This window comes from Opisthocomus hoazin, chromosome Z, assembly GCF_030867145.1.
Source record: "Opisthocomus hoazin isolate bOpiHoa1 chromosome Z, bOpiHoa1.hap1, whole genome shotgun sequence".
Lineage (NCBI taxonomy): Eukaryota > Metazoa > Chordata > Aves > Opisthocomiformes > Opisthocomidae > Opisthocomus > Opisthocomus hoazin.
This window is the reverse complement of record NC_134454.1, coordinates 18,661,347-18,685,995: the sequence shown is the minus strand read 5'-3', so window position 1 is coordinate 18,685,995 and position 24,649 is coordinate 18,661,347. Positions and strand designations below refer to the sequence as shown.

The 24,649-nt window shown below is 41.5% G+C and overlaps 1 protein-coding gene across 5 annotated transcripts in view; it reads left to right on the top strand.

Moving 5' to 3' along the window:
• The window catches only part of SNCAIP (synuclein alpha interacting protein), a 97,567-nt gene extending 74,664 nt beyond the window's left edge, over window positions 1–22,903 (top strand). For 2 of the 5 annotated variants that reach the window (XM_075411492.1, XM_075411493.1), the window contains exons 8-13: window positions 2,304–2,473; window positions 12,540–12,632; window positions 15,027–16,089; window positions 17,439–17,561; window positions 17,862–17,926; window positions 22,420–22,903. In XM_075411492.1, coding sequence (XP_075267607.1) covers window positions 2,304–2,473; window positions 12,540–12,632; window positions 15,027–16,089; window positions 17,439–17,561; window positions 17,862–17,926; window positions 22,420–22,504 — 1,599 coding nt within the window. In that variant the 3' untranslated portion in view covers window positions 22,505–22,903. The remainder of the gene's footprint in view (window positions 1–2,303; window positions 2,474–12,539; window positions 12,633–15,026; window positions 16,090–17,438; window positions 17,562–17,861; window positions 17,927–22,419) is intronic. The other 3 variants (XM_075411494.1, XM_075411495.1, XM_075411496.1) reach the window with 3 other exon arrangements.
• The last annotated feature ends 1,746 nt before the right edge of the window (window positions 22,904–24,649 follow it).

Here is a 24,649-nt window from a genome sequence, read left to right as displayed (position 1 = left end):
AGAATAAAATAAACAAATCCTCACATCTGTGCTAAATCCAGTGTTTTTATTATTGTATTGTTGACAATTGCTATGATCAGTTGGAAAAAAGTGGCTAGGAGAAGTTTTTATGATTTATTAGAGGGGAGTACTGTTGTGGTAGGGTGTGTGCTTATTGTTGCTAACTCAACAGGGCCTCATCAAGATGTATGATACGTTTTAAAGAGAAAAGAGGGTAGATGATTTGGAACAGAGTGGTGACATCTGCAGGCTGTTTTCATGGATAAAACTAAACCCAAAAGAGAATAGCCCTGCTTTCCCCATGAACAACAAACCTTAAGAGATGGCTTAGAATTCTCAAGATTATTATGTTGTAGATAAATATACAAATCAACAAGTGTTTTGTATTGAAGTGAAGCCATGAAAAATAGATCATGAAAATAACTAACGACAACAAAAATATACAATGTTAACAATGTCACTTCATTAACACCTCACAGTCATAAGTGTAGTTGATGTCTTGTTATCCTGTGAAACCAAATAAGCCCTCTGCCCAGTGAGCTTATAGTCTAATTTAAAACAATGTACAGTGAATGATCTGGTAAAAAGAAAGACGTTATAAAGGAGGCAGAGAGATTACAAGTAGCAATACGAAAGATGGAGGGTCACAGGCTGTCAGCAGTTCCCTGGCCCACTCTTTCACTGTCTTTATGAGCAGGTGACACTTCTGACATGTTCCAAATTATAAGATTGCTTTCTGCAGGGGCATAAATGTCCCTTCTTTGTTTTCTTTATTTGCAAATTAAACCAAATTTGTTGACAGGAGATGCAGTGCTAGACTGCTTGTAAGTTTCCTTTCTGTATAGATTTAGCAGACCAGGCAGACCACCATTCCTCCTATCTGTCAGCAGATGTAGAAGTGACTGTGCCTGCTCTTCTAAGTCAGCAAGGCCACTCCAATCCTCAGTGCCTTACCTGCTCTGCTTGGATAAGTCAACCAAGATCTACAAGAGCTGTAATGTTAATGATGCTGTAGTTTTTGGATGCATTACGATTTTGTTCAGATTTTTTCCAAAGTGCTATGAACAATGTGTGTCTGAACATTGCTGAGAACATTTAGATCCTATTCTGGGCTCTGGAGTAAAGCAAATAGTGCAAAATACTGATTATTACAAACAGATCAGATTATGCTTATTATATAAATTTTATTTATAGATTTTATTTAATATTTCTATTATGCAGAGTATTTATTAGCATTATTTTTCTTAAAGACTGAAAGCTGACACGTATTTGAGTATCTCTTTAAAAGAAATTAGGGGGTAACCAAGCAAATGCAAAGCAGTGAGACTTCTTTCAGCATTAATAAAAAAAGAAACAAAACAAACCCAAAAAAACCCAACCAGATTGAAAAAGTCACTGTACAGATTTCTTTCTGCAAAAAGAAATTTGTGCCTATCTGACCTAAAGGAGTTGTTGGAAATTATCTACCATACCTTTCATATCCAAACATCCCTTGGCTAAGGCATCAGGGCATTGAGGCTGCTGCACTCAATGTTTTAAACTCAGGGATTCTACTGTAGTAGGAAGTTGAGAGCTAAACCGCAAACAGAGTCAGCAAATATTGTAGCAAAGACATTCCTAAAATGAGATTCTAAGGGTGTGTTGCAATGCTTTGCAATGTGGATATCCCAACAACAGGAGATGCCAGACCTGGTAAGCCATTACAGCTCATCACCACCTGCTGTAAACTGGCTAGCAATCAGTTCACGCTGCCCTGGACCCCGACGTTACCTAGCACAGATGTCCTTTGAATTGCGCTTACCCGTATATTCTTTTCTAGGTCAGCCAGATGCAAAATTAGCACAATGTTCAGTAATGAATAGGCAGGTGCGTCTGAGAAAGTTTATTGCTGTGGCTCAAGAGAGAATCAATAGGTGCCTGAATGTGGGTCCTCTGTTTTCATTTGGTGGTCCCACTCACTGCATAAATGCTACAAGTCATGCTATGCTGTACAAACAAATGAACAGCAAATTAATTAGTTGAGCAGAACTGCAAAGGAAGAAGAAAGAAGAATATGGTCTCTTTGTAGTTCTTCTGAACAACAGCTCACTCTTCTGTGATATCCTTGCATCTGAATGAGAGATTTTATTGATATGTGTTTTAAGTTCAAGCTGTGTACAGACTTGTCAGTGACTGATTTTTAAAAATGATTGGCAGCATTTTATTCAGGAGTGCTTTGCATCCAGCCATTCTTGTGGTTGACCAGAAGTCACAGCAGAGACTTGCACTTACAGGTGTCAATGTTTCCTTTTGTGTTTTCACAGACATTAGTTGAATATGGAGCAAATGTCACCATGCAAAACCACGTGGGAGAGAAACCCTCACAAAGTGCTGAGCGACACGGGCACACCATGTGTTCCCGCTACTTAGTAGTTGTGGAGACATGTATGTCATTGGCCTCTCAGGTTGTCAAGCTAACTAAGCAGCTGAAGGAGTAAGTGTTTCATTGTTAGCGGAGGGATCATTCTTAAAACAATACCCTACTTTGTCTTCCATTTATTAGTAGTGTCTGTTTTCTGCTTCTTGTATGTTGTATTTCAAGTCGTATTTCTACCTTATTTCTCCACTCTCTTCTGCTCTCAAGCATTTGCTGCTTCACCTTTAGCAGCTCAGCTTTTCAGCTGTTCTCTTTGTGGCAGTTTGCTTTGAACATAGATAAAAGGAGCGGGAGTGGGCAAGGGTATGTATAAAGCGATCTGGTCCCTTTTCCATTTGCATACTTTGGGATCACATCATTGCTGATCATAATTTCTGTTCGCGTAGCATGCTTTTATATACGGTGAGTGGCTCTTCCCAGTACTTGTAGTACTGGGTGTTGATGCTGGGAGAAATAGTGGAAACAGTAGTTGGAGGATTTTTTTTGAATTTGAAAGGTCACCAAAGCCCACAGTGGCTACTCAGGAAATCTCTTATGTTCTGTTTTTAGTTCATAGGAGCTGGTTTTAGTATTTTAGTGGTTTAGTATGGTTCTTAATAAATGACCCATAAGGAGCCTGTTATTTTGAAACACGAATTTATACAATTGCTTGCTTTTATTGTAGGTGCGGTTACTGTGACTTGGCGTGACAATAGGCTCATAAGAAAAGACTGTTATAAACCATCAGCAATGACCTAACTTTGTTCCAACTTAGATACATGATCAAGAGCTTGTCAACTACCACAAGCCATGAAAATGGCTTCTGGCAATTCCATGTTTTGAGTAAACCATATTATTTTATGCAAGCAGCATGTGGGTAATTGTACTGGGTATAAATCACAAGACTCTGTTAGCAGGGGAGCTGCAGGGGTGGCTTCTGTGAGAGCAAGTGAGGGGCTGGCATTTGCCGGACACAACTGGTTGCAGTGGGCTCTGCAACAGACCCACTGAAGGACACAGCTAAGCCCGTCAACCAAGTCGGTGGAATCTCTGTCAAAATGTATTTCAGAAAGGGCAGAAAATGCCAGACAGGAGGAGGGAATAGAAGAGTGACAAACAGAGGGAACAGCACGGTCAGAGGAGCAGGAGGTGCGCCATGGTGGAGCAGGCAAACCCCCAAAGGGTCTGTGGCCCATGGAGTACCCCCCCTGAAAGGACTGCAGCCCATGGATAAGCACACACCAGAGCCAGTGCTTCCCCGAATGGACTGCAGCCCGTAAAGGATGAACACCAGAGTGCAGGAAAAAGTGAGAAGGAAGGAGCAGCAGAGAGAAACCGCTACACGTGAACCCTGACCTGTGCTGTTTGTTGCCTCACTGAAAAGAGTCGGTGTAACCTGCAGCAATGACAAGAGGGGAAGAGAGGTGTCTGGAGTGAAGCTGGAGAATGGAGAAGAGAGGCTCGGAGTGCAGATGAACCTGGCGGTGAAGCTGAGCCTGGAAAAGGGGATGATAGATCCTTTAAATATCTGTCCTTTTTTATTTCCTGGTACCTGAATCAGTAATTAAATGTTTATGCTAATTGACAGTGAATTGAGTTAGATTCCACAGGTTGAATCTCTTTTGCCCATGAGAGTAACTGGTAAGTGATCTCCCTGTCTGTATTTTGACCAATGAGCTTTTTTGCCTCTGTTCTTCCTGTTGTCTGCCCGCATCCCACTGAGGGATAGAGGGAGTGAGAGACAGGCTCTGTGAGTGCTTGGCTGCCTGCAGAGGCCAAGCCATTACAATGACACAATCTTTAGTTTCAGACTGATGTCTTGAAAATAAGGGTAAAAGCTACCTGTATTGTTAATTCACCCTTTTGGTATAATCTGTTTTGTCCTGGTTTTGCAGCAAAAGGAGCAGTATCAGCCCTCTGTGTCATTACACAGAATACTCTCCTGATTTGAAGTATGCTTGCTTTTATGTTTGTATCTCTAAGTCTTATAAAGGCATTTTCTCTTTGTCATATCTTCACTTTTCTTTTACATTTATACTCCCATAAATAGAAGGTCAACTAACGAGTATTATAATTTTCAAAATTTTCATAATTTTACTGACACTTTTCACCGGACATTCATTCAGGTGTTTTGTAATTGCTTCATTTGCTGAGAATTATACAAATCAGCTGATAAGAAGGGAAAAAAAAGAACACAGACTATTTCCTGAATAGCCTGCACTAGCACCTGACTTGTCTCAATATATAATGAAATTTATTTTCCCAATAACTCAGCAGAAAAAAAATGCACACACCAGGAAGCAGAAATGGCAACCACAGATTCTCCATGTTTCAGTTCTTTGCAGAGCTCACCCACTAGTTGATATGTGTTGCCTCTTATATCAAAAAGAAAGACTTGTCATGTCAGTCAGCAGGCTGTTTACCCCTGTAGAAGTAGTCTAGTTCTCACTTGCCTGACAAAAGCATTAACGCTTTTCCAAGTTTCCTCCCTGTCATCTCACAGACTGCATGCATAGGGAGCCATTTAAATGATTCTTGTCTGGCTCCTGAGGGGTTCCTTTGCTTGTCTCAGCTGGAGTTAAATCTGCTTCCCTTTAGCAGCCTATTTTTTCAGGCTTCAGAAAGAGCTCTAGTAAGTGCAGAGGCAGCCTTTTCTTCCTCTTCTACAAAGAGATGCAAGTCTCTTGTGCAACCCTGTTGCAGCTTACTGAGGCAGTGAAATACTCTGTTTTCTACTTGAAAGAACAGCTTCTGCATAGCTATTTGGGCTGCAAGCCTCAGGCTGTGAGTGGCTCTGATAGAAGCGGTGAACCATGTTCAGATGCCCATGCTCAGGAGCCAGAAGGGATGATGGAAGAAGACTCTTGCCCTGTTTTGCAGCCCATCCTGCATAAAAATTCAAGAATGGTGTGAAATACTTGCCCGGGGCAGCTTCCCAAGGGGTTAACCTTTAGCATAGCAGGAGAATTCATTGGCTACAGCACCCCTGAAGATCCTAAAAGCATTGGATGGCAACAGATGGAAGTCCAGTTTACAGTCTAAGTCACTTCAAATAACTGTTACATAGGAATAGTTCCAACTTGGGCAGCTGAGCTGACTTTCCTGTATTTTCTCCGCCTGCTTCTGCTGGTGTTAATCAACATTATTCTAGAGACAGAGGAGTTATGATTGCATCATGATGGATTACATAAATGGTCAGTATCAACACAGAAAGCCCTGATGTGCTTCCCAGACTTCCCTCAGCTGCTGTAAACATGAGCTGATCATGCAACCTTCTTTTATTCTGGGTGCCTTATTAGCCAGGTATAAGAGCCTCTCTCTGATAACACTGTGCGTCCCTGACCACAGGAAGACTGGAGTGGTTGATGTTGTGCAAGAAGAACAGCAGCACAGAAACTGTCTTAGACCAACACGTAGCAAGACCTGTGTTCAAAGGTTCCACACCAAAGAAGGATGTACCGTCTTTCGTTCTCTTTTTATGAGCTCTTCCAGTCATCAAGGAAACACAGAGCAGTTCTAAAGAGAATTTATCCCAACCTGTCACACTCTCTAGGGCCGTTCCTGAAAAGAAGGCACAAAACCAAAAGTCTAAAATCACATTTTGCCAGAGTCTTCACGTCTTTCAGATCTTTGATCCAAAGCAGCTCAGATGACAAATGCAGAGGAGTATAGCAAAACCTCTTGAGTTGAGTCTAAGTCTCTGTCCAGAGAGAAATCCTGTATATTTGAAAGAAGGAAATAAGTGGTAATGACAAATGTTCCATCAAATCTTTACGAGAGGATTAACTGAGACCTTTGTACAAAACAGGAAACGAATCAAGCAATACTTTCCATAGGTAAAAAGGAAAGTGGCCGACATAAACTGCTGTTACTGGCTTCAAAATAAAAGTTTCAGTTTGTATCTTTTCCTAATTATAGAAGTTTTGTCAATCCAGTAGGACTTTCTGAACTAAACAAAATTCTTAGGACAGTCACAAATGTTTCTCACAGAGACTGTACAAAATACTGGCTTTCATTTTACTTCCTGACTTCTCCATAGGTCTTAGAGTCTTAGTTATACCCTCACTGATTTCATCTATCTAAAAAAACCCTTAGCTGCCAGTGTAGAAAATTCCTACCTGCACAAATACATGCTTTCTAGCACTAATAATGTCAGCAGCAATGGCTTGTATTGTTTGGGCTTTCCTGGCCTGAAGAGACCAAGTCAGAACTAATGATGTAAAATTAATGCTTCCCTGGACTTCTTATACAAAGCTGCTTGATGACAGACCATTCTACCTGCATTCCCAGAGGGTTGCACTGTCCTACAATTATGGACCTGGATGTGCAAAGTAATTAGCGAATGACACAGTTGTTGATCATTTCAATACATTGTCAAGCCAAAATCTCTGGCAAGGCAAAGATCAAAGCAAACCGTGAGTCAAAAGATGAAGATGAGAAAGTGGCTGAATATCCTGTGTTGCCACTGCTTGTCTGTGTTCCGTAAACAAAATGCATGAAGTTCCTGAAACTTCATAGGAATAGCTGTAAAATTAGCTGAATAAAAAAATATTGTAGTGGTATGGTAAGGTGTGTGCAAGTTCCTGGTTGGATAAAGATGCTAGTGGAGAGGAACCTCACTCCATCCCACTGCTACCAGTTTGATGCTGGTCCCAGCAGTAGATGCCCAAAGCCTGGAGGAGGATCACAGGTCAGCAGCAGAGCACCTGAAGGGCAGCACAAAGGAACTCCAGTCAGTAAGTCAGCTTCACTGAGGGCCCGACTTAAATGCCTCTGTGGAAGTGCAAGCAGCATGGGGAATATACAAGAAGAGTTAGAGACGTGCGCACACCTGCAGGGCTGTGATCTCATTGGCATTGTGGACACCTGGTGGGATGGCTCATATGATTGGAGTATTGGAATGGAAGGATACAGGCTCTTTAGCAAGGACTGGCAGGGGAGATAAGGAGGGGGCGTCGCCCTCTGTGTGAATGACCAGCTGGAGTGCATGGAAGTCTGCCTGGGGATGGATGAGGAGCCGACTGAGAGCTTATGGATCAGGATTAAAGGCAGGGCAGGGACTGGTGACATTATAGTGAGAGTCTGCTACAGGCTGCCCAACCAGGAAGACCAAGCAGACAAAGCCTTGTATAGGCAGATAGGAGCAGCCTCATGTTCACAGGCCCTGGTCATCATAGGGGACTTCAGTCACCCCAGTATCTGTTGGAGGGACAGCACAGCAAGCCATAAGCAATCCTGGAGGCTTCGGGACTGCACTGATGATGTCTTCCTTCTCCAAGTGACAGAGAAACCCACGAGGAAAGGTGCTATGCTGGACCTTGTTCTCACCACCAATGAGTGGCTGGTGGGGAATGTGAAGCTCAAGGGCAGCCTTGGCTGCAGTGACCATGAAATGTTGGAGTTCAAGATCCTTAGGGCAGTGAGGAGGGCGCACAGCAAGCTCACTACCCTGGACTTCAGGAGAGAAGTCTTTGACCTCTTCAGGGGTCTTCTCGGTAGACTACCATGGCACAAAGCCCTGGAGGGAAGAGGGGTCCAAGAAAGCTGATTAATATCCAAGGATCACCTCCTCCAAGCTCGGAAGTGGCACATCCCAGCAAAGAGGAAGTCAGGCAATAATGCCAGGAGGCCTGCAGGGATGAATGAGCAGCTCCTGAGCAAACTCAAACACAAAATGAAAACCTACAGAGGGTGGAAGCAAGGACAGGTAGCCTAGGAAGAATAGAGAGGAATTGTCCAAGCAGCCAGGGATCAGGTTAGGAAAGCTAAAGCCCTGATAGAATTAAATCTGGCAAGGAACGTTAAGGGCAACAGGAAAAGCTTCTATAGATAAGCCAGTGATAAAAGGAAGGCCAGGGAAAATGTGGCCCCTCTCTGGAAGGAAATGGGAGACCTGGTTATCTGGGATATGGACAAGGCTGAGGTACTCAAAGACTTTTTTGCCTCAGTCTTTACTGGCAAGTGCTCCAGCCACAACACCTAAGTTGCAGACGTCAAAGGCAGGGACTGGGAGAATGAAGAACCTCTCACTGTAGGGGAAGATCAGATTCGAGACCATCTAAGGAACCTCAAGGTGCACAAGTCCACGGGACCTGATGAGGTGCATCCATGGGTCCTGAAGGAAGTGGTGGATGAACTTGCTAAGCCACTATCCATCATATATGAGAAGCCGTGGCTGTCCGGTGAAGTTCCTAGTGATGGGAAAAGATGAAATATAGCCCCAATTTTTAAAAAAGGTAAAAAGGACGACCCATGGAACTACAGGCCAGCCAGTCTCACCTCTGTGCCTGGCAAGATAATGGAACAGAGCTTCCTGGGAACTGTGCTAAGGCACATGGAAAATAAGGAGGTGATTGGTGACAGCCAACATGGCTTCCCTAAGGGAAAATCATGCCTGACAAATTTGGTGGCCTTCTACAACAGGATTACTGCACTGGTGGAGAAGGGAAGAGCAACTGATGTCATCTGCCTGGATATAAGCAAAGCATGTGACACTGTCCCGCACAACATCCTTGTGTCTACATTGGAGAGACCTGAATTTGATGGATGGACCACTCGGCATATAAGGAATTGGCTGGATGGTCACACTCAAAGAGCTGCCGTCAACATCTCGATGTCCAAGTGTAGATCACTGATGAATGGCGTTCCTTAGAGGTCAGTACTGGGACCAGTGCTGTTTAACATCTTTGTTGGCAACGTGGACAGTGGGATTGAGTGCACCATCACATCAGCAAGTTAGTTGGCAACACCAAGCTGTGTGATGTGGTTGACACGCTGGAGGGAAGAGATGCCATCCAGAGCGACCTTGACAGGCTTGAGAGGTGGGCCTGTGCAAACCTTATGAAGTCAGCTTCAAGACCAAGTACAAGGTCCTGCACTCAGGTCGGGGCAATCCCAAGCACAAACAGAAGCTGGGCGGAAAATGGATTGACAGCAGCCCTGAGGAGAAGGACTTGTGGGTACTGGTTAATGAGAAGCTCAGCCTGCCCGAGCAGTGTGTGCTCCTAGCCCAGAAGGCCAACTGCATCATGGAGTGCATCAAAAGAAGTGTGTCCAGCAGTTCAAGGGAAGGGATTCTGTCCCTCTGCTCTGCTCTGGTAAGACCCCACCTGGAGTCCTGTGTCCAGCTCTGGAGTCCTCAGCTCAGGAAAGACATGGAGCTGTTGGAGTGGGTCCAGAGGAGGCCACATAAATGGTCGGATGGCTGGAACACCTCTCCTATGAGGAAAGGCTGAGAGAATTGGGGCTGTTCAATCTGGAGAAGAGAATGCTGCAGGGAGACCTTATAGCAGCCTTCCAGTGCCTGAAAGGAGTCTAAAGGAAAGCTGGGGAGGGACTTTTTACAAGGGCATCAAGTGATGGAACAAGGGGTAATGGCTTCAAGCTGAAAGAGGGTAGACTTAGATTAGATATAAGGAAGAAATCGCTTCCTCTGAGAGTGGTGAGACACTAGAACAGGTTGCCCAGAGAAGCTGTGGAAGCCCCCTTTCTGGCAGTGTTCAAGGCCAGCTTGGATGGGGCTTTGAGCAGCCTGGTCTAGTGGAAGATGTCCCTGCCCATGGTAGTGGGTTAGAAGTAGATGATCTTTAAGATCCTTTCCAACCCAAATGATTCTGTGATTGTATGATTTTTTTTTTGTGTGTGTGGTAGTAGGTGTTTTATCCATATATAGTAAGAAACCTGATATAAGTTTTACAACGATCAACTGTTTTTTACTTAATTAATCAGTTTTATTTTCCACTTTGTAGAGTGGCTATTCTTCTTTTATGTGAAACAAAATGGAGAAGTAAGGCAACACACTAGGAAGGATACTTCAGTAGAGCCCCATGCCTCAGCCTGTTCCCTGTTCAGTTACGGAGCTCCATGACCTCATGAGGAGGTACCTAGGGTCCGCAGTTGTCTAAGCAGACACTCAAGGGTCCTTACATATTACTGGGAACATTGTCTAAGCTAAGACCCTCAGAATTTGAGCATTAAATATCATAAAGTAAGTAGACCCTCTTACTCGTGAAGCTACAGTGATCTTGTAAATCAGTCTGGTTTTAATACTTTCCATTCCAAGAAGTTGTGATCCCTTGTTTTCAATATTATCTTACATATATATGTCTATATTATATATCTTTGGGGATAGTGCTGGCAAAATGTGTGGGTTTCTGTGAGCTATTTACTAACTAGTTAAACTGTGAAAGTGGAGGAAACCTGAATTCTTTTAGCACAATAAGATGTTTAAGTGGAATGAGAACATTAACTCAGCAGAATAGGTGTCAGAGATTTTTGTTAAAGCTAAAAGGATACAATGCTATTAGCTACATTACTTAGATATTTAGAAATAGAAGTTGAAGGAAGCATAAAAAGCAAATGAAACAGATAAATTGCATCACAATCTAATCTCAGATGAATAATTCCCTGGCTCTTAAAAGAGAGTATCTGGGGAGCTGCAATACAAGCCAGTGTTGACAGAAGGTAGAAGTAATTTTAAAATAGTCTAAGGAAATGTGTAGGCAAGAGGAAGGAAGATGCAAAATTAAAGGAAGAAAGGAGCTACATAAAGCATGGTTGTACTGTAAAATATGATGGCAAGGCAGTATGTCAAGATCCCACCTTTATTTTGTAGCACTTTTCGGATCCACTCTGATATGTTAAAAGTAAAACATTTGTGTTCTGCCAGCCCTGCAAGTACAACCCCTAGTCTAAAAAGTCATCTGGATTCTTTCTAGCTTTGACATTGCCAGTTGTAAAGACTGCATTTGGAACTCAGCTAACTCTTCTGCTGATGGCATGCGAGCTAGGAAAGAGTCCAGCTCTCTGGCAGAGAGCAGTGTTAGTTCTGCAGATCCAATAAGAATAAAAGTACTAAAAACACATTCTTGTACAGCAACAGAAGCAGAGCCTGGGAGAAGCAGATAAAAAGTCATTTTCACATAGTCATTTGATCAGGACCAGAGAATAAAACCAAATGTACCAATTGTATTCCAGGTAAAAGAGAGCATATGTACGGTAACAAAAAGCTGTAAGTCTCTTGTTTTCTAGTAATTTCCCAACAATTCTGTCTGTGCAGTGTGCAGAGGCACTGCAACTTACAGGTCACTAAACAAGAGTGAATGTTATCTGTGGTGGTCAACAAGCTAAAGGGGTGTTTTGACGTTATAATGGAAGGTCTAAATTGGATGAGAACCAGGATAGAGAGAAGAACGTTTTGTGGCAAATTGAGATATTCCTTCATTTTTGTAGAACTACTTGAAGGTTTACAGATTATCTTGTTCAGCTGAGTCCTTCTTATGGAAATACATATGTGGCAGAAGAAGAACGACTGTGATTATGGTTCTATGGTGAATGGAGTTTCTAGTATGGATGTCACTTTCATACTACAAATTATTTATGTCTGCTATTCCAGTTTTTTAACTGTTGGTCTTGAAAGTTATTTACAAAGCAGTGTAGATCACACTATCGCACTGAAAGTGATAGACTGCAGTAGGTATAGCACTACAGAGTATAAGGTGGGTGCAGAGCACAGGTAGGACCTTCGGTAAGGTTGGGCAGCAAGCAGATGTGTTTTCTCCTACTCCCCTGAACACACAGAGGTTGTATTTAGCTCCGTCCTGCAGCTGAAGAAGATTGGACCAGCCCTTCCCAGTGGGCAAAGGCTTCTCTCTTTCAGTTCATTCACAGATACAAAAGGAGAGAGCAGTTGTCTGAGCTATCATTTAGCTGAGTAAAAGCCATCCACCAAATGTAGGAAGTGACTTCTTAATCTGTCCCTTTCCTCTTCCTTTACACAAACAACTAAGAACAAAGTGGCCCTAAGTTTGCTCTCCCATATCTGTGTTTCTGGACTATTATTTTCTGTGAGTCAGTTCCACTGAAGTACTGCTTATGATCCTACACTTGTCCTTATATGAAGTATAATAAGTAATCTCTGACAAGTAAACTTCTCTCAGTTGGTCTTGTACAGTGATCACAAAATGTCCACAGGGATTCAGAGACAAGTACAAACTCTCTGTTACCGCTATTATTTATAATTAATCTTTTTATTTACTAGGAAAAGTATAGGTGAAGATGACTTCTTTTAAAATCAGTTATCCTGTAGCTTACTAATGCTGACAGTTTTACAATTCAAGGTAAACAGTCATACATTGTCTTCCAGGCAGACAGTGGAACATGTGACATTACAGAACCAGCTCCAGCAGCTTTTAGAAACCCAGCGGTCAGAGGGCAAGTCACTGCCCACATCCCCAAGGTAAGGTGACTGGAATTGTGCTGCAGCCTGGGTTTGCACAGTTTCATGGTACACAGGTTACCAGGAGAAGCTGTGACCTGTCTAAATTACTAGATGTGTTCTGTAAAGTAAATGTGTTCTTCTACCTTGTCGGCTTGAGGCTGAGCTTCTAGAATTTGACAGTATGTAATATATATATATATATAAAATTTTGAGTGTGAAATGAATAGTCCCTGTTTCTGAACAGAGTGAAAATAAAATTTACAGTGGAATATAATATATTTTATATTAGATGAATAGCAGAGGATCCTAGAAACCCCTTGGAAAGTTGTAAAGTTTGACCTCGTGGTAGTTCACCGTACATTACTGCCAGCGATAATTCATAAAACCAGTTACCAACAAAACCTGCTTTCAGATTAATAAGACTCCTTGTGCTCATTAAAGCTTTTGCCTTCAGTAGCTTGTATAAAAAGTCAAAACTCCAGATATTTTATGAATTGTTTACATATCCGGTCAGAAGGCCCAGGAGTAGACACAAACTGAGTAACATTAAAGAGGAGGAAAGTAAAGGCAGAGGACTGGATCCGGAGCCTGCTAACATATCTCTCTGACTTCCGCCATAGTCTTCCAGTAGGATGCATGAAAGTCAAGCAAGCACACAACTTCTGTCACAGCAATCTGAAGACTCTGAAAGTAATTAAGTAATTCACATGCAGATAGGACTTGGTTTATCATTACCTTCTAATACAGTTTCCTCTCTGGAAGACATATACAGCACTTCTCCTTGTTTCAGAGCTGTTGGGGAGCTACATATATGTTAAAGTATAAAGCTAGCATAAAAGCGTCTGCAGGCATTGGTGGTCAGAGCTTTGGGTGCTCCAGACAAGCGTTTCAGACAAGTGCAGGTAGTTACAGAAGTAGATAACAAAGATATTGAGATTGGAGACGCATTTGGGTAAAGGAACTTCAGCTAGGAAAGGACTGTAAACTCCAAACTCCTGCTGAAGTAGAGAACCACACTGGAAAGAGTTGTTTTATCCTTTTTTTTTTAGAATCGTGGTCTTTGTCCTCCCTGTCTGCCAGCTCAACAGGGCCAATGGGACCAAACACTGTCTTCCAGCTCATTTGATTTCTCTGATTTTTGCTGACTAGTCTTTCCAAGTGGTCTCACATCAGAGTACTGATGAACAGCAGGACTGTTTTAATTTCAGTATCAGATAAGATCAGGTGATCTCTCATCATTCATTGTTCCAGTAAAAGGGTAGCTTTCAACATCTTTTTAGTTAAGTGATCAAGTCTGAAAATGATACTCTATTTAAAATTTTATTCCATAGTTGGCTACTACTTTTCCTTCTAGCTAGAACTCGCTTGTGGATATTATCATCACCCAAGGAGCCAGCAGCAGATCGAGAACCTGTCCCTTTTACTAGGAATGTTTATTGTAGATACCTGCATATTCTTCAGTGTCTGTTTCGATTTGCCATGGAGAAAAAGTGCAAAATGAATTGAAGATGAGGTGGCTTGTATAGACATGTGAATTTTGTACACTCTGAGAACTCTGGACTCATCAGAGAAGAAGTTGCTTGTGAAAAAAAAGAAATTAAATTTAGGAATTCACTGCCTCACACTAACCTTAATTTTGTGACCGTACCCTTGCTTGGAAGAAAAGTGGTTTAAAATAAGAGTGTGGAGTATTATGAGCTCTGGCATATATCACAGGGAAAGAAACGGTCTGTATAATTTATGCTCTTTGAAAATCAGACTTACCTGACATTGCTGCTTCATCACTATATAATGTTTGGTGTTCTAAATTGAATTTATTATTCTAAAGGTATTGAAATAAATTCATGTCACCTTTCTCATGCTTTTCAGTATTTCATATCTGAAAAAGTTTTGAGTGCAAATGGCCTTGACTTTTTCTGAGGTCTTATATGGCTGTTGGATGAAGCTTAGATTTATGAAATCATTGCTATGCAGAGAGTGGGTACTTTTGCGGTATTTAGAATAAGCCACTTTTGTATTAAGTGTGACTTGGACAGGCATTTGGCCTTGCGGAGTTTTTTCACCTTTTAAAGCAGGTCAGCTCCCACAAATAGGAAACCACAGTTTCTCTAAAGTTTTCCTCAGAAAGTAATCTTTGGCATTGAAATAACCATTCTAATTTTTTATTTTAAAGAGTTTTCCTTGTAAGAGAAAGTGAAGAGGCTTAAATCCTAATTAGGAGTGGAAGCAGGGTTAGGTCCTTCTCTGTGTAATTTTCAGTGTAGCATCATAGTAATTAATTCCATGTGAGTTGCGATGAAGAGGACAAGTAACAATAAGCTGAGACGGACACGTACGCTGGAAGTGGCAGTTTCACATTTTATATGTGCATTAATTTGGCTGTGGTATTTCCTCCTCTTTTTTTTTTTTAAGCTCGCCATCATCTCCTGCTTCTGGCAAGCCCCAGTGGAAACCATCTGAAGCAGATGAATTGTCTCCACCAAAAAGTAAATTGAACACCCAAGATGGGATTCAGATTCTTGGCAGCTTCGGAACTTCGAGTCACACTCGAGCCAAGATAAAAGATGAGGACTCAGATAAAATCTTGCGCCAGTTGTTGGGGAAGGAAATATCTGAAAATGTCTGTATGCAGGAAAAGCTGACTTTGGAATTCCAGGATGCTCATGCTTCCTCCAAGAACGTGAAGAAGATTTTGCCAGAGAAAAGGGAGCTGAAGTTAGCCAGGCTGAGGCAACTGATGCAGAGGTCACTCAGTGAGTCTGACACAGACTCAGCTAATTGTGAGGACTACAAGAACACCCCCTTGAAAAGAACTGACAAACCAAGGCCTCAGCCCATAGTGGAGAGTGTGGAGAGCACAGAGAGTTTGCACCTGATGATTAAGAAGCACACTTCTGCAGCAGGGCGCCGCTTCCCTTTTGGTATCAGGGTTTCCAAGTCTGTGGATGGCCACAGTCCTTCCCCTACTTCAGAGAGCAGCGATCCGGATAATGAAGCCCCGTATCAGTCCAGTACTGCACCTCAGAGCCAGTTTTGTGGAGACAGCTCTCCGTCCAGCACAGACAGTGCCACTGCTCAAAAGGTTGCCACCAGCCCTAAGAGTGCTCTCAAGTCTCCATCTTCAAAGCGCAGAACCTCCCAAAATTTGAAACTACGAGTAACTTTCGAGGAGCCTGTGGTGCAGGTGGAGCTAGCAGAGTCAGAACTAAACGAGGAAAAGGATAAAGACCGGGGCAAAGGACTCATGCGGGCTCCAGCCAGCTCTGGGGAGCCAGCGGGGGACCAGCTGAAAAGGCCTTTTGGAACGTTTCGGTCCATAATGGAGACACTGAGTGGCAACCAAAATAACAACAACAACTGTCAAACAGCAAACCTCATCAAAACCTCATCGACGCTGCCTTTTACCTCATTAGGAAGGAAGACAGCAGACAGCAAGGGAAATGCAGCAGCTCACACAAAAGGAAGAAATAAGCCAGTGAGTGCACTGAAAGGAGGAAGGGCTGTTATTTTTTTGCTTGCCTCTTTAACTAATGAATAGGTTTGGCAGCCTCTTCCTCCTGCCCTTCTGTAGCGAAAGGATGCACACAAATAATTTACTGTATTTGACCTGTAGAAAGCCCGTCCACTGTTTTAATTTTAGAAATCTTTTCAAAGGAGTGGCAGGTACTGCTTGTGTACAGAGTCCATACTCTTAATGCACATGGTTCACATGTTCTGCTTTGAGAGCTTTCCACAGAGATGCGATTCACCTGGAAATAATGCTTGATGTTGCTCTGAGTGACAAGTCATACAATGAGAATGTCACATTTGAATCCATGGGATTTCTGAGCAGTAAAGAATGGAAGGACTAGCCCTGTCCTGTCCTATAGCCAAGACTGATGAGGCCAACAGGATAAAAATAAGTGGTAGAATATAAAGATGAAAAATAGCAGAAATGGTCCTTCCTGTGTCTGCAGGAGCTACAGCCATGCCCTAGGTATAAAAGCTGGCAGTACCCAGCCTTCTTTGCCCACCCTCTCCTGACACAGTTTACTTGTGTCAGAGCTTATGGGTGGTCTGTAGCAAAATGTACTGGATCCAGATCATCCCCTCTCTGCAGCCAACAGAGTGCCCTTTCTGGGATCCCAACAGAAAGAGGGGTGTCTCCAGTTAGGAGGCTGGCTCTCTTGTTCGAAAGAAAGGAGAATATACTTCGAACAAATATATCTTCCAAGAGAACGGAAAGATATTGAATGAAAGATGCAGAGGTAGGAAATACTGTGAGCGCAGTGTTTGTGGAGTGGGGAAGAGAAGTGTGAGCATCTGGAGATACAATAAGGAGTTGAGTGGGAGGGAATGGTAAATGATTTAATCCTCTGTGAAAGACAGGGTGAGAGGGAAGTGGTGGATGGAAAGACATGAGGCAAAAGAATAATTTCAAGATTAAAAAAAGAACATAAGCAGGCCAAGAGGAGGAGGAGGAATAGTGAATTATATACTGTAAAAAGTATGAAAAAGTAATGGGAGAAAAACACAGGAAAATCTTAGGCATAGAGGAGGCAAAATGAGTATGGAAAAGAAACTGGAAAGAGGGAACTGGGAAACAGAGAGCAGTCCGTATTAGCGTGTACTGCTAGAACAGTAGTGCAATAGCAGAATACAAAATGAAATGAAAAATTCAAAGGAGAGCTAATAAGTAAATTGAAGTAGAACTGTTTGTATTAAAGTTTACTCAGAATCACAGTATGAATTACTGATGTGAGCCTTTAAAGACATGCACCGTCTAGTTGAACACCTGATCTAACACAGAAGTATTTTTGTAACACAATGGCAACTTTTTTTCAGAAGGATGATTCAGATTTTATAATGACAGAGGAAAAGACAGTCTGTCTTCAAAGATATTCTGATAGATTTCAAGGTCATGACCAGTTTTTAGAGTTCTGTAAGAAATTTGAAGAGTTGGATGAGGTAATTCTAACAGTATTGTCGCTTGCACTGTAAAATGCATGTTGTCTGTGAAAAGGCCACGTTTGCATGTCATTGCTGCCATCATCAAAATTGTGGAAAGAACATATTTTCATACCAATGCAAAGGATCACAGCACACATCTCAACGAGGCAACAGATTCAGCCTCATTTACTAACTCGAAGAGAAACCTGTTAAAAAGTTGTTGTGGCTGTTTGACTGCGTGTTTTGATAGACTTCCATGTTATGCATGTGGTAAGGTCAGTGCATGTTTTTAACTGGTATGATGTTGTACTTCCTTAGGGTCCTTACTTCAGCTACGCCAACTCTAGCACGTTGAATGAAGAACTTCTGTGTAACTATGCTTGGTATGTGCTTATGCATGGTGATGTTTAGCATGTCTGTTTCTTTGTTTTTCTCAAATTGCATGTGTTTGCTAACATTATTCATAACTGTAATATTGGAATTGATTGATGCACAAGAAGGGAAATAGATGGACAGATGAACATCTAAATTCCTAGAAAAGCAGAAATTTATGATGGATTTCTGCTGATGTCACCATTGAACTGGCTACAGGATTTCAGTTCCAAGCAAGTATAGAAACTATTCATACTTATAAATCCACCAGAGAGTATAGCACACTTTGGCTGAGTATTAAGTCTGTATTGAATGAAAGTCAAGTACCAGATGAGAATGGAAATTAAATTTCCTCTCATGAGGAGAGCAAAAAGACCACAGTTCATCTCTAAAAGGGGAGTACAGAGAACATGAGGCAGAATGATGTACTTTAATTCTAGTACTCTCCTATTTTCATACATTTTTCTTACTCTTCCTCAGACTTTGAAGTTAAATCTGTTTTTTAACAGTCGTAACTATGACTGTGTTCAAACTCCTTGATTTAAACATCTTCCATCAGGACTATTTGGCAGATAGAGACCTCAAGGTCTGTAAAGACATGTTGGAAAAAACAACATTTGACAAAATAAGTGTTTATTTTATAAGCAAATGCTTTGTAAAAAGTACCTGACATTTTTATTCAGCTCTCAATACACATAAATTCTTGTGAGGATAATTTTTCTTCTGTTAAAGTGAGATGTAAATCTTTTCATTAGGCCTGGAAATGATTGCTATTCACACCAAAAGTATACATTTGAAGATACTTCTGGGATAATTATAAATTAGTCATTCTGCAGTTCAGGAGCCTAAATTACTTTCAAGTTACTATTTTCTAAATGTCAAATCATTTTTTTTTCTATCGTTTTCTAATGTCAGGACCATCCCATACTTAAAAACTCAGTTTCCGTAACGGAAATGGGAGTCTTGTTCTGAAGTCACTGGCACAGTGTATGTGAAACCAGAAATAGCACTGTAAGGTTTCCAAGAGGTTTCATTCTCTCCTGAAAACAGAGAAGGAAATTCCAGTGCAGAAAACTGACTGCACAGCAGCAGTTTGAGGGAGCATCGGTGGGCAGCCTCCAGTCAAAACACCCAGCTGCCTGTCCAGACCATGGAGTAATACAAAACCATTAATCTCATCCTTACATTAGAGCCATGTCCCAGATGTAGCCAGCTGTTGTAATTCATTATTGCCTTGTGTAAATGCTCTTGTGTGAGAAATCCCTGGCAGCATGACATTTCCCCAGAACCAGTGAGAGACAGGGAAGGTCAGAGCAGAGTCACTTACTTGGAGGGTGAAAGTTGGGCCTGAACTCCTGTCATACCCCAGGCACTGCTGATCCAGGTACCATGTCCTGAAGATGCCCCCATGGTGCTGGGCTCATGGAATACCAGATAGTAGGAAACAAGGAGCAGAGTGCGTTAGGGGCACCGCTTGAGGAGGCTGTTATTGTACCCGCAGATTAGGACAGAAGTGGACAAATTGTGTGCCAGAGTCTGCGGCACGAGGTTTCCAAAAGTCATGTAAGAATGGAAGACATATTGTGCTTTTCAGAAATCAGAATGGAGATCCGAAGTCTCTCAGAGCTTCTGAGCCAGGCTTCATGGTGCCTTTTAGCTTCTGTTGTCATTTTTGAATGGCTAAATGGGTCCCTGTTGTTAGTCCACCACATGCTGCCCTGCAGCCTGTGAAATTTAAATAATGGAAGAACATCACCATCATGTGCACTACAAGCCTCTGGACACTGTCTGAGTTTTCCCTGGATGTTCTGGTAAGACTGTGTAATTATCATTTCAGAGACAATTTGAAAAAGAACCTTTCTGGAAGACCTCTATATAAGGGATTTTATTAGCATCTTCTGAAATCTGAAGTCATTATACAAAATCTACCTTCAGTCAGATGACATTCCTGCCCACCAGTTTCCACTTTCTTTTTTTCAGCTTCTGTTTATTTTGTTTGGTTTATTTTTTCATTCAAAATATCCAAATACATCAAGGCTTTGTAGTTTACTTTTTCAAACTGATCCCAGCTTAAAGTAGAGGATTGTCTTAGCTTTTCTAGTGTCCTTTTAAAATTTGATACATCTTATTTTTCTTACGGCCCTAGAGTAAATTCTGGACGTGCAGGGGTTTTTTTCCACTTTTGGAAGGATTGACTAGTTTCTTGCATATTACAACTCCAAGCAAATGCTTGTAGTTTTTTCCATCTTACATGTATGCCAATGAATTATTCTTTCCCACACTTTATATCATCTGAGATCTGTAGTACATTAAAGTAAGCACTAACTCACCATATCAATACAAAACCCTGTATTAGCTGCAGCAGCCAGCCGCAAAAATTGCTTCACACATCAGGGGCAATCGGCAGAATCTACCATCAGGTTTCTGTCAAATGGTAAACCAGGCATGCTTCTAAAACAGTAAGTGGATCTAACCTAACAGATATCCCACTGCCAGACCTACTGCTGGATAAATTACAACTCCAAATGTGTACTCTGGAAAAGGGGTGCTTATCTGTATGTCTGATAAAATAGTTACAATTCAAACTAGTACAGTATAAAATCAATATGAAAGTAATTTAGATCTTCTACCAGACAATTTACAGATGTTCTGTTCTGAACTGTTATGATGATGCATCAGTGCCTGTTGCATGAAGGGATGTTTAGTATTTCAGTGGTGACACAGGCAGAGGAAGATAGTAGAAATTTGATTAGTATTTGGTAATACTGGTAATACATTTCCTTCAGCTCAGCAGGCACAGTTGCAGAAGGCATGTCTACTCCGCATTGTCACCTAGAGACATCTGCATTAGCTGAAAACGATGCTCTTGAGGTCACAGTGCAACTGTAGAGCTGCAAAATGGGGTCTTTGTAATACCTAGCAAGCCTCTGCGTGGGGGACTCACCTGCAGGGTCTTTCAGCACTGCAAGTCTAGGCTAATGCAGTAGGTGATTGATACAAATTATCTTATCCTTAGAAAGCATCCTTTAGTGAAGCTCCAGGGTTAACACTAAGCATTCCGTTGATAACAGCAATGCATGTTAAGTGCTGAAAAGTAGTCAGGGCAAAAAGTGCTCCTCTTTCACCTCCTTAAATTCAGTCCTACAAATTCTGCCTCACCTAGCTCAATTCTATGTGTTTTTGCTCTTGCTATGGGTATGTGTCAACAGTAATTTAGATAAATGAAGGGGATTTTAAAATAAAATGATCCTTCATGCCCTCTTGCTGGGATCTACAGCAAGACCTTCTGGTCCCCAAGAAGGTCAGCTTCTGTTAAATCCTGAAGTAACCCCAAGATTATCTAAGAATCCTAAGGATGAGTCTCTTGTGGATATTTGGTTCTTTGTGGTGATTGTAGACTGGAATAAAGCTATTCTGATTTACAAGGATTAGGCTCAGAATATGTGAAGTTAAGCCAGACTTTTTATACACATACTCTTGCGCTTTGCTGTGGGTTTTTAACCTCTCGCTAGTGTCTGTCCTTTGCAGCAACAAACAAGCTAGTCGTGATAGTATTGTAGAAGTTTTACTGTTCAACAGTAATAACTAAAAATGAGCCTTTTAACCTGTTTGAAAGTTGTTGTGGGCTGGATGCTTAATCAAAAATTCTTCAGCTGGAAGGTTAATTGGAGAGAGGGGGAACATTCTGGGGAATCAGAACAAGTATGAAAAGAAGTGAAGAATCTGAGTGCCACAAATACTTAGTGTTTTTCTACTTTATATGGCAAGCTATTCTTTGAGTCTCATGCACAATAGATAGATTTTTAATTTTTTTTTTTAAATTTAAGTTTACCTAGTGTGGAAATGAAGACGCACTAGGGAGAAATTATCTGTGTATCTAATAAAATCTTAATGATTTGAATTGAGATTTCACCTTAATTACTGTGTTAAAAGAGATATAGGCCCTGTGTCAGAAAGAGGAATACTGCTTGCCATTTTTTCTATGGCCTTTGACACCATCTTCTGCTTACGCGGACACATAAAGTCCAATGAATCTCCTTCTGAAAGTGTTTGTTTCTCTCTGATGATTATTAATGGGTACTAGGTGATTCCCTTAGAGGTAGAGTCAGAAACAAACAGGATGTGTCTAGTGTTTGTTGTAGTGGATCTTTTTATCACTATGGTACTTTTCCCTAAAGGACAAGGTATTTTTGGACATTCTGTCCATTATTACCAGAACACTATGACAGTGCAATAATAAATGCCGTGACTTACAAAGCTCCTCATCGTCCCATTGGTTTCCAGTTTTGATTTCTGAACAGGAGCTACAAGAAAGTCAGTAAGAATCCACTTAACATTAAAAAGTTACTTTGTGTAGTACATGTCTAGAGAAATAAGCCCAGAGAGAAAGATTAATTCAGAGTTCAATATTTGCAAATGGAATAAAACATGGCAAATAAACACAAGGAAAATTATTCTCTATTGTTAGTGTTACCATGAGTAATTTTCTTCTTTTTATCTCCAGGCATGATGACATCAATTGGAAAAGTGAGAAATCTGACAGTCAAAAGAGTACAGAAGAGCCAGAGCTGCAGGAATTCTTCCTCTAAACCACATCTCATGATGTCTCACTTTGTCTGAAATACCTGAAATTACATTTTGAAACATTAAAATGAGACATACCCCTCACCAGCAAAGCAACAGCTGTTAGGATGCCTTAATTTGTAGCGGTTAGACCATATACAAAACTTTTTTATGATATATGTGTATATGTAACTTGTTTGTAAGCTGTGCTGTGTAACGGCATGGGTGAGTAAAAGTAACAATTTGAAATTTGTTATGACACAGGCAACCTCCAAAATGTTTGTTGGGCCACAGAACACGTTTTGTACTTTGTGTCTTGCATGGGTATATTGTCATATATGTTTATTTCCCTTTGTCAATGGCATATACTGTCAAAGTTTCAGCCAGGACTTTGCCTGCTCAGCTCCTCAGTGAGACCAAGGCAAAAGCATTGATCTTTTTGAGTATGTTTTGTCTGTTGTTATTTCTATTTTTTGTAAAAAGGAAATAAAGATCATGTTAATAAGACACACCGAGTGCAGATCCTTCTCACATTTCACTGTTTTATCTTTTAAGCTTGAAGTGTTCTATTGGTCTTTTTGGTGTTCATTTGGTAATGAGACAATGTCCTGTACCAGGATTTCAGTTCAGTTAATCAGTCATAGAATCAAAAAATGATTTGGGTTGGAAGGAACATTAAAGACCATCTAGATCCAATCCCCGTGCCATAGGCAGGGCCACCTTCCACTAGACCAGGTTGCCTTCAACACTGCCAGCGAGGGGGCATCCACAGCTTCTCTGAACAACCTGTTCTAGTTTCTCACCACTCCCAGAGGAAGCGATTTCTTCCTTATATCTGTTCTAAATCTCCCCTCTGTCAGCTTGAATCCATTACCCCTTGTCCTATCACTTGATGCCCTTGTAAAAAGGCCAGGTTTCTTGTAGGCCTCCTTCAGCTACTGGATGGCTGCTATAAGGTCTCCCTGCAGCCTTCTCTTCTCCAGATTGAACAGCCCCATCTCTCTCAGCCTTTCCTCATAGGAGAGGTGTTCCAGCCCTCTGACCATTTTTGTGGCCCTGCTCTGGACCTACTCTTTCTTCAGTCTTTCCTTCTTGTGCTGGGGGCTCCAGAGCTGGACACAGGACTCCAGGTGGGGTGTCACCAGAGCAGAGCAGAGGGGCAGAATCACCTACCTCAACCTGCTGGCCACGGTCCTCTTGATGCAGTCCATGATGCAGTTGGCCTTCTGGGCTACGAACACACACTGCTGGGGCACGCTAAGCTTCTCATTAACCAGTACCCACAAGTTCTCCTCCTCAGAGCTGCTCTCAATCCATTCTCTGCCCAGCCTCTATTTGTGCTTGGGATTGCTCTGACCTGAGTGCAGGACCTTATACTTGGTCTTGTTGAACTTCATAAGGTTTGCACAGGCCCACCTCTCAAGCCTGTCAGGGTTCCTCTGGATGGCATCCCTTCCCTCCAGCGTGTCAACCGCAACGCATAGCTTGGTGTCATCAGCAGACTTGCTGAGGGTGCACTCAATCCCACTGTTCATGTTGCTGACAAAGATGTTAAACAGTGTCATCAACATTGATCAGTTGACTCAAAAATTGCTTTAATATTTAGTGGTCCCTTTTCAGCTTTGTAATGTGTAGAAATAAAAAGAAAGCAAAAAAACAATTTTAAATTCCCCTTTATTATTACTTGCTCATCACTGGCAATGTGCTCAGCTCTGTTCAAATTACCAAGCAATCTGCTAAGATCTAGTCCATACTCTCTCAAAGTTGTTGTGATCCTTTTATTGAATGTTCTTTGAACCTTTCAGAGAAAATGCAGTATCTTTCTGAATTCAATTCATTTCTAGTCACCACGAGTACATTCTGCAAATGTGTCAGCACAATATCCAAAAGCAAACTACTAGGCAATCTTTACTTGATACACTTCTTTATATCAAAAATGTATATATATTTGCTGTATTTTGATTATATTGATCTGTTTCCATTTGAAGACTGCTATGATTTAATGAGAAAGATCCAAATACATGAGGATTTATTTTACTGACTGTTCTAGTAGAATACAGGGAAGTCACAGGAAGTTTGCCAAATAAATTTTTTATCACAAAGACAATTAAGGAGTCATAGAATGGTTGGGGTTGGAAGGGACATTTAAAGAACATCTACTTCCAACCTCC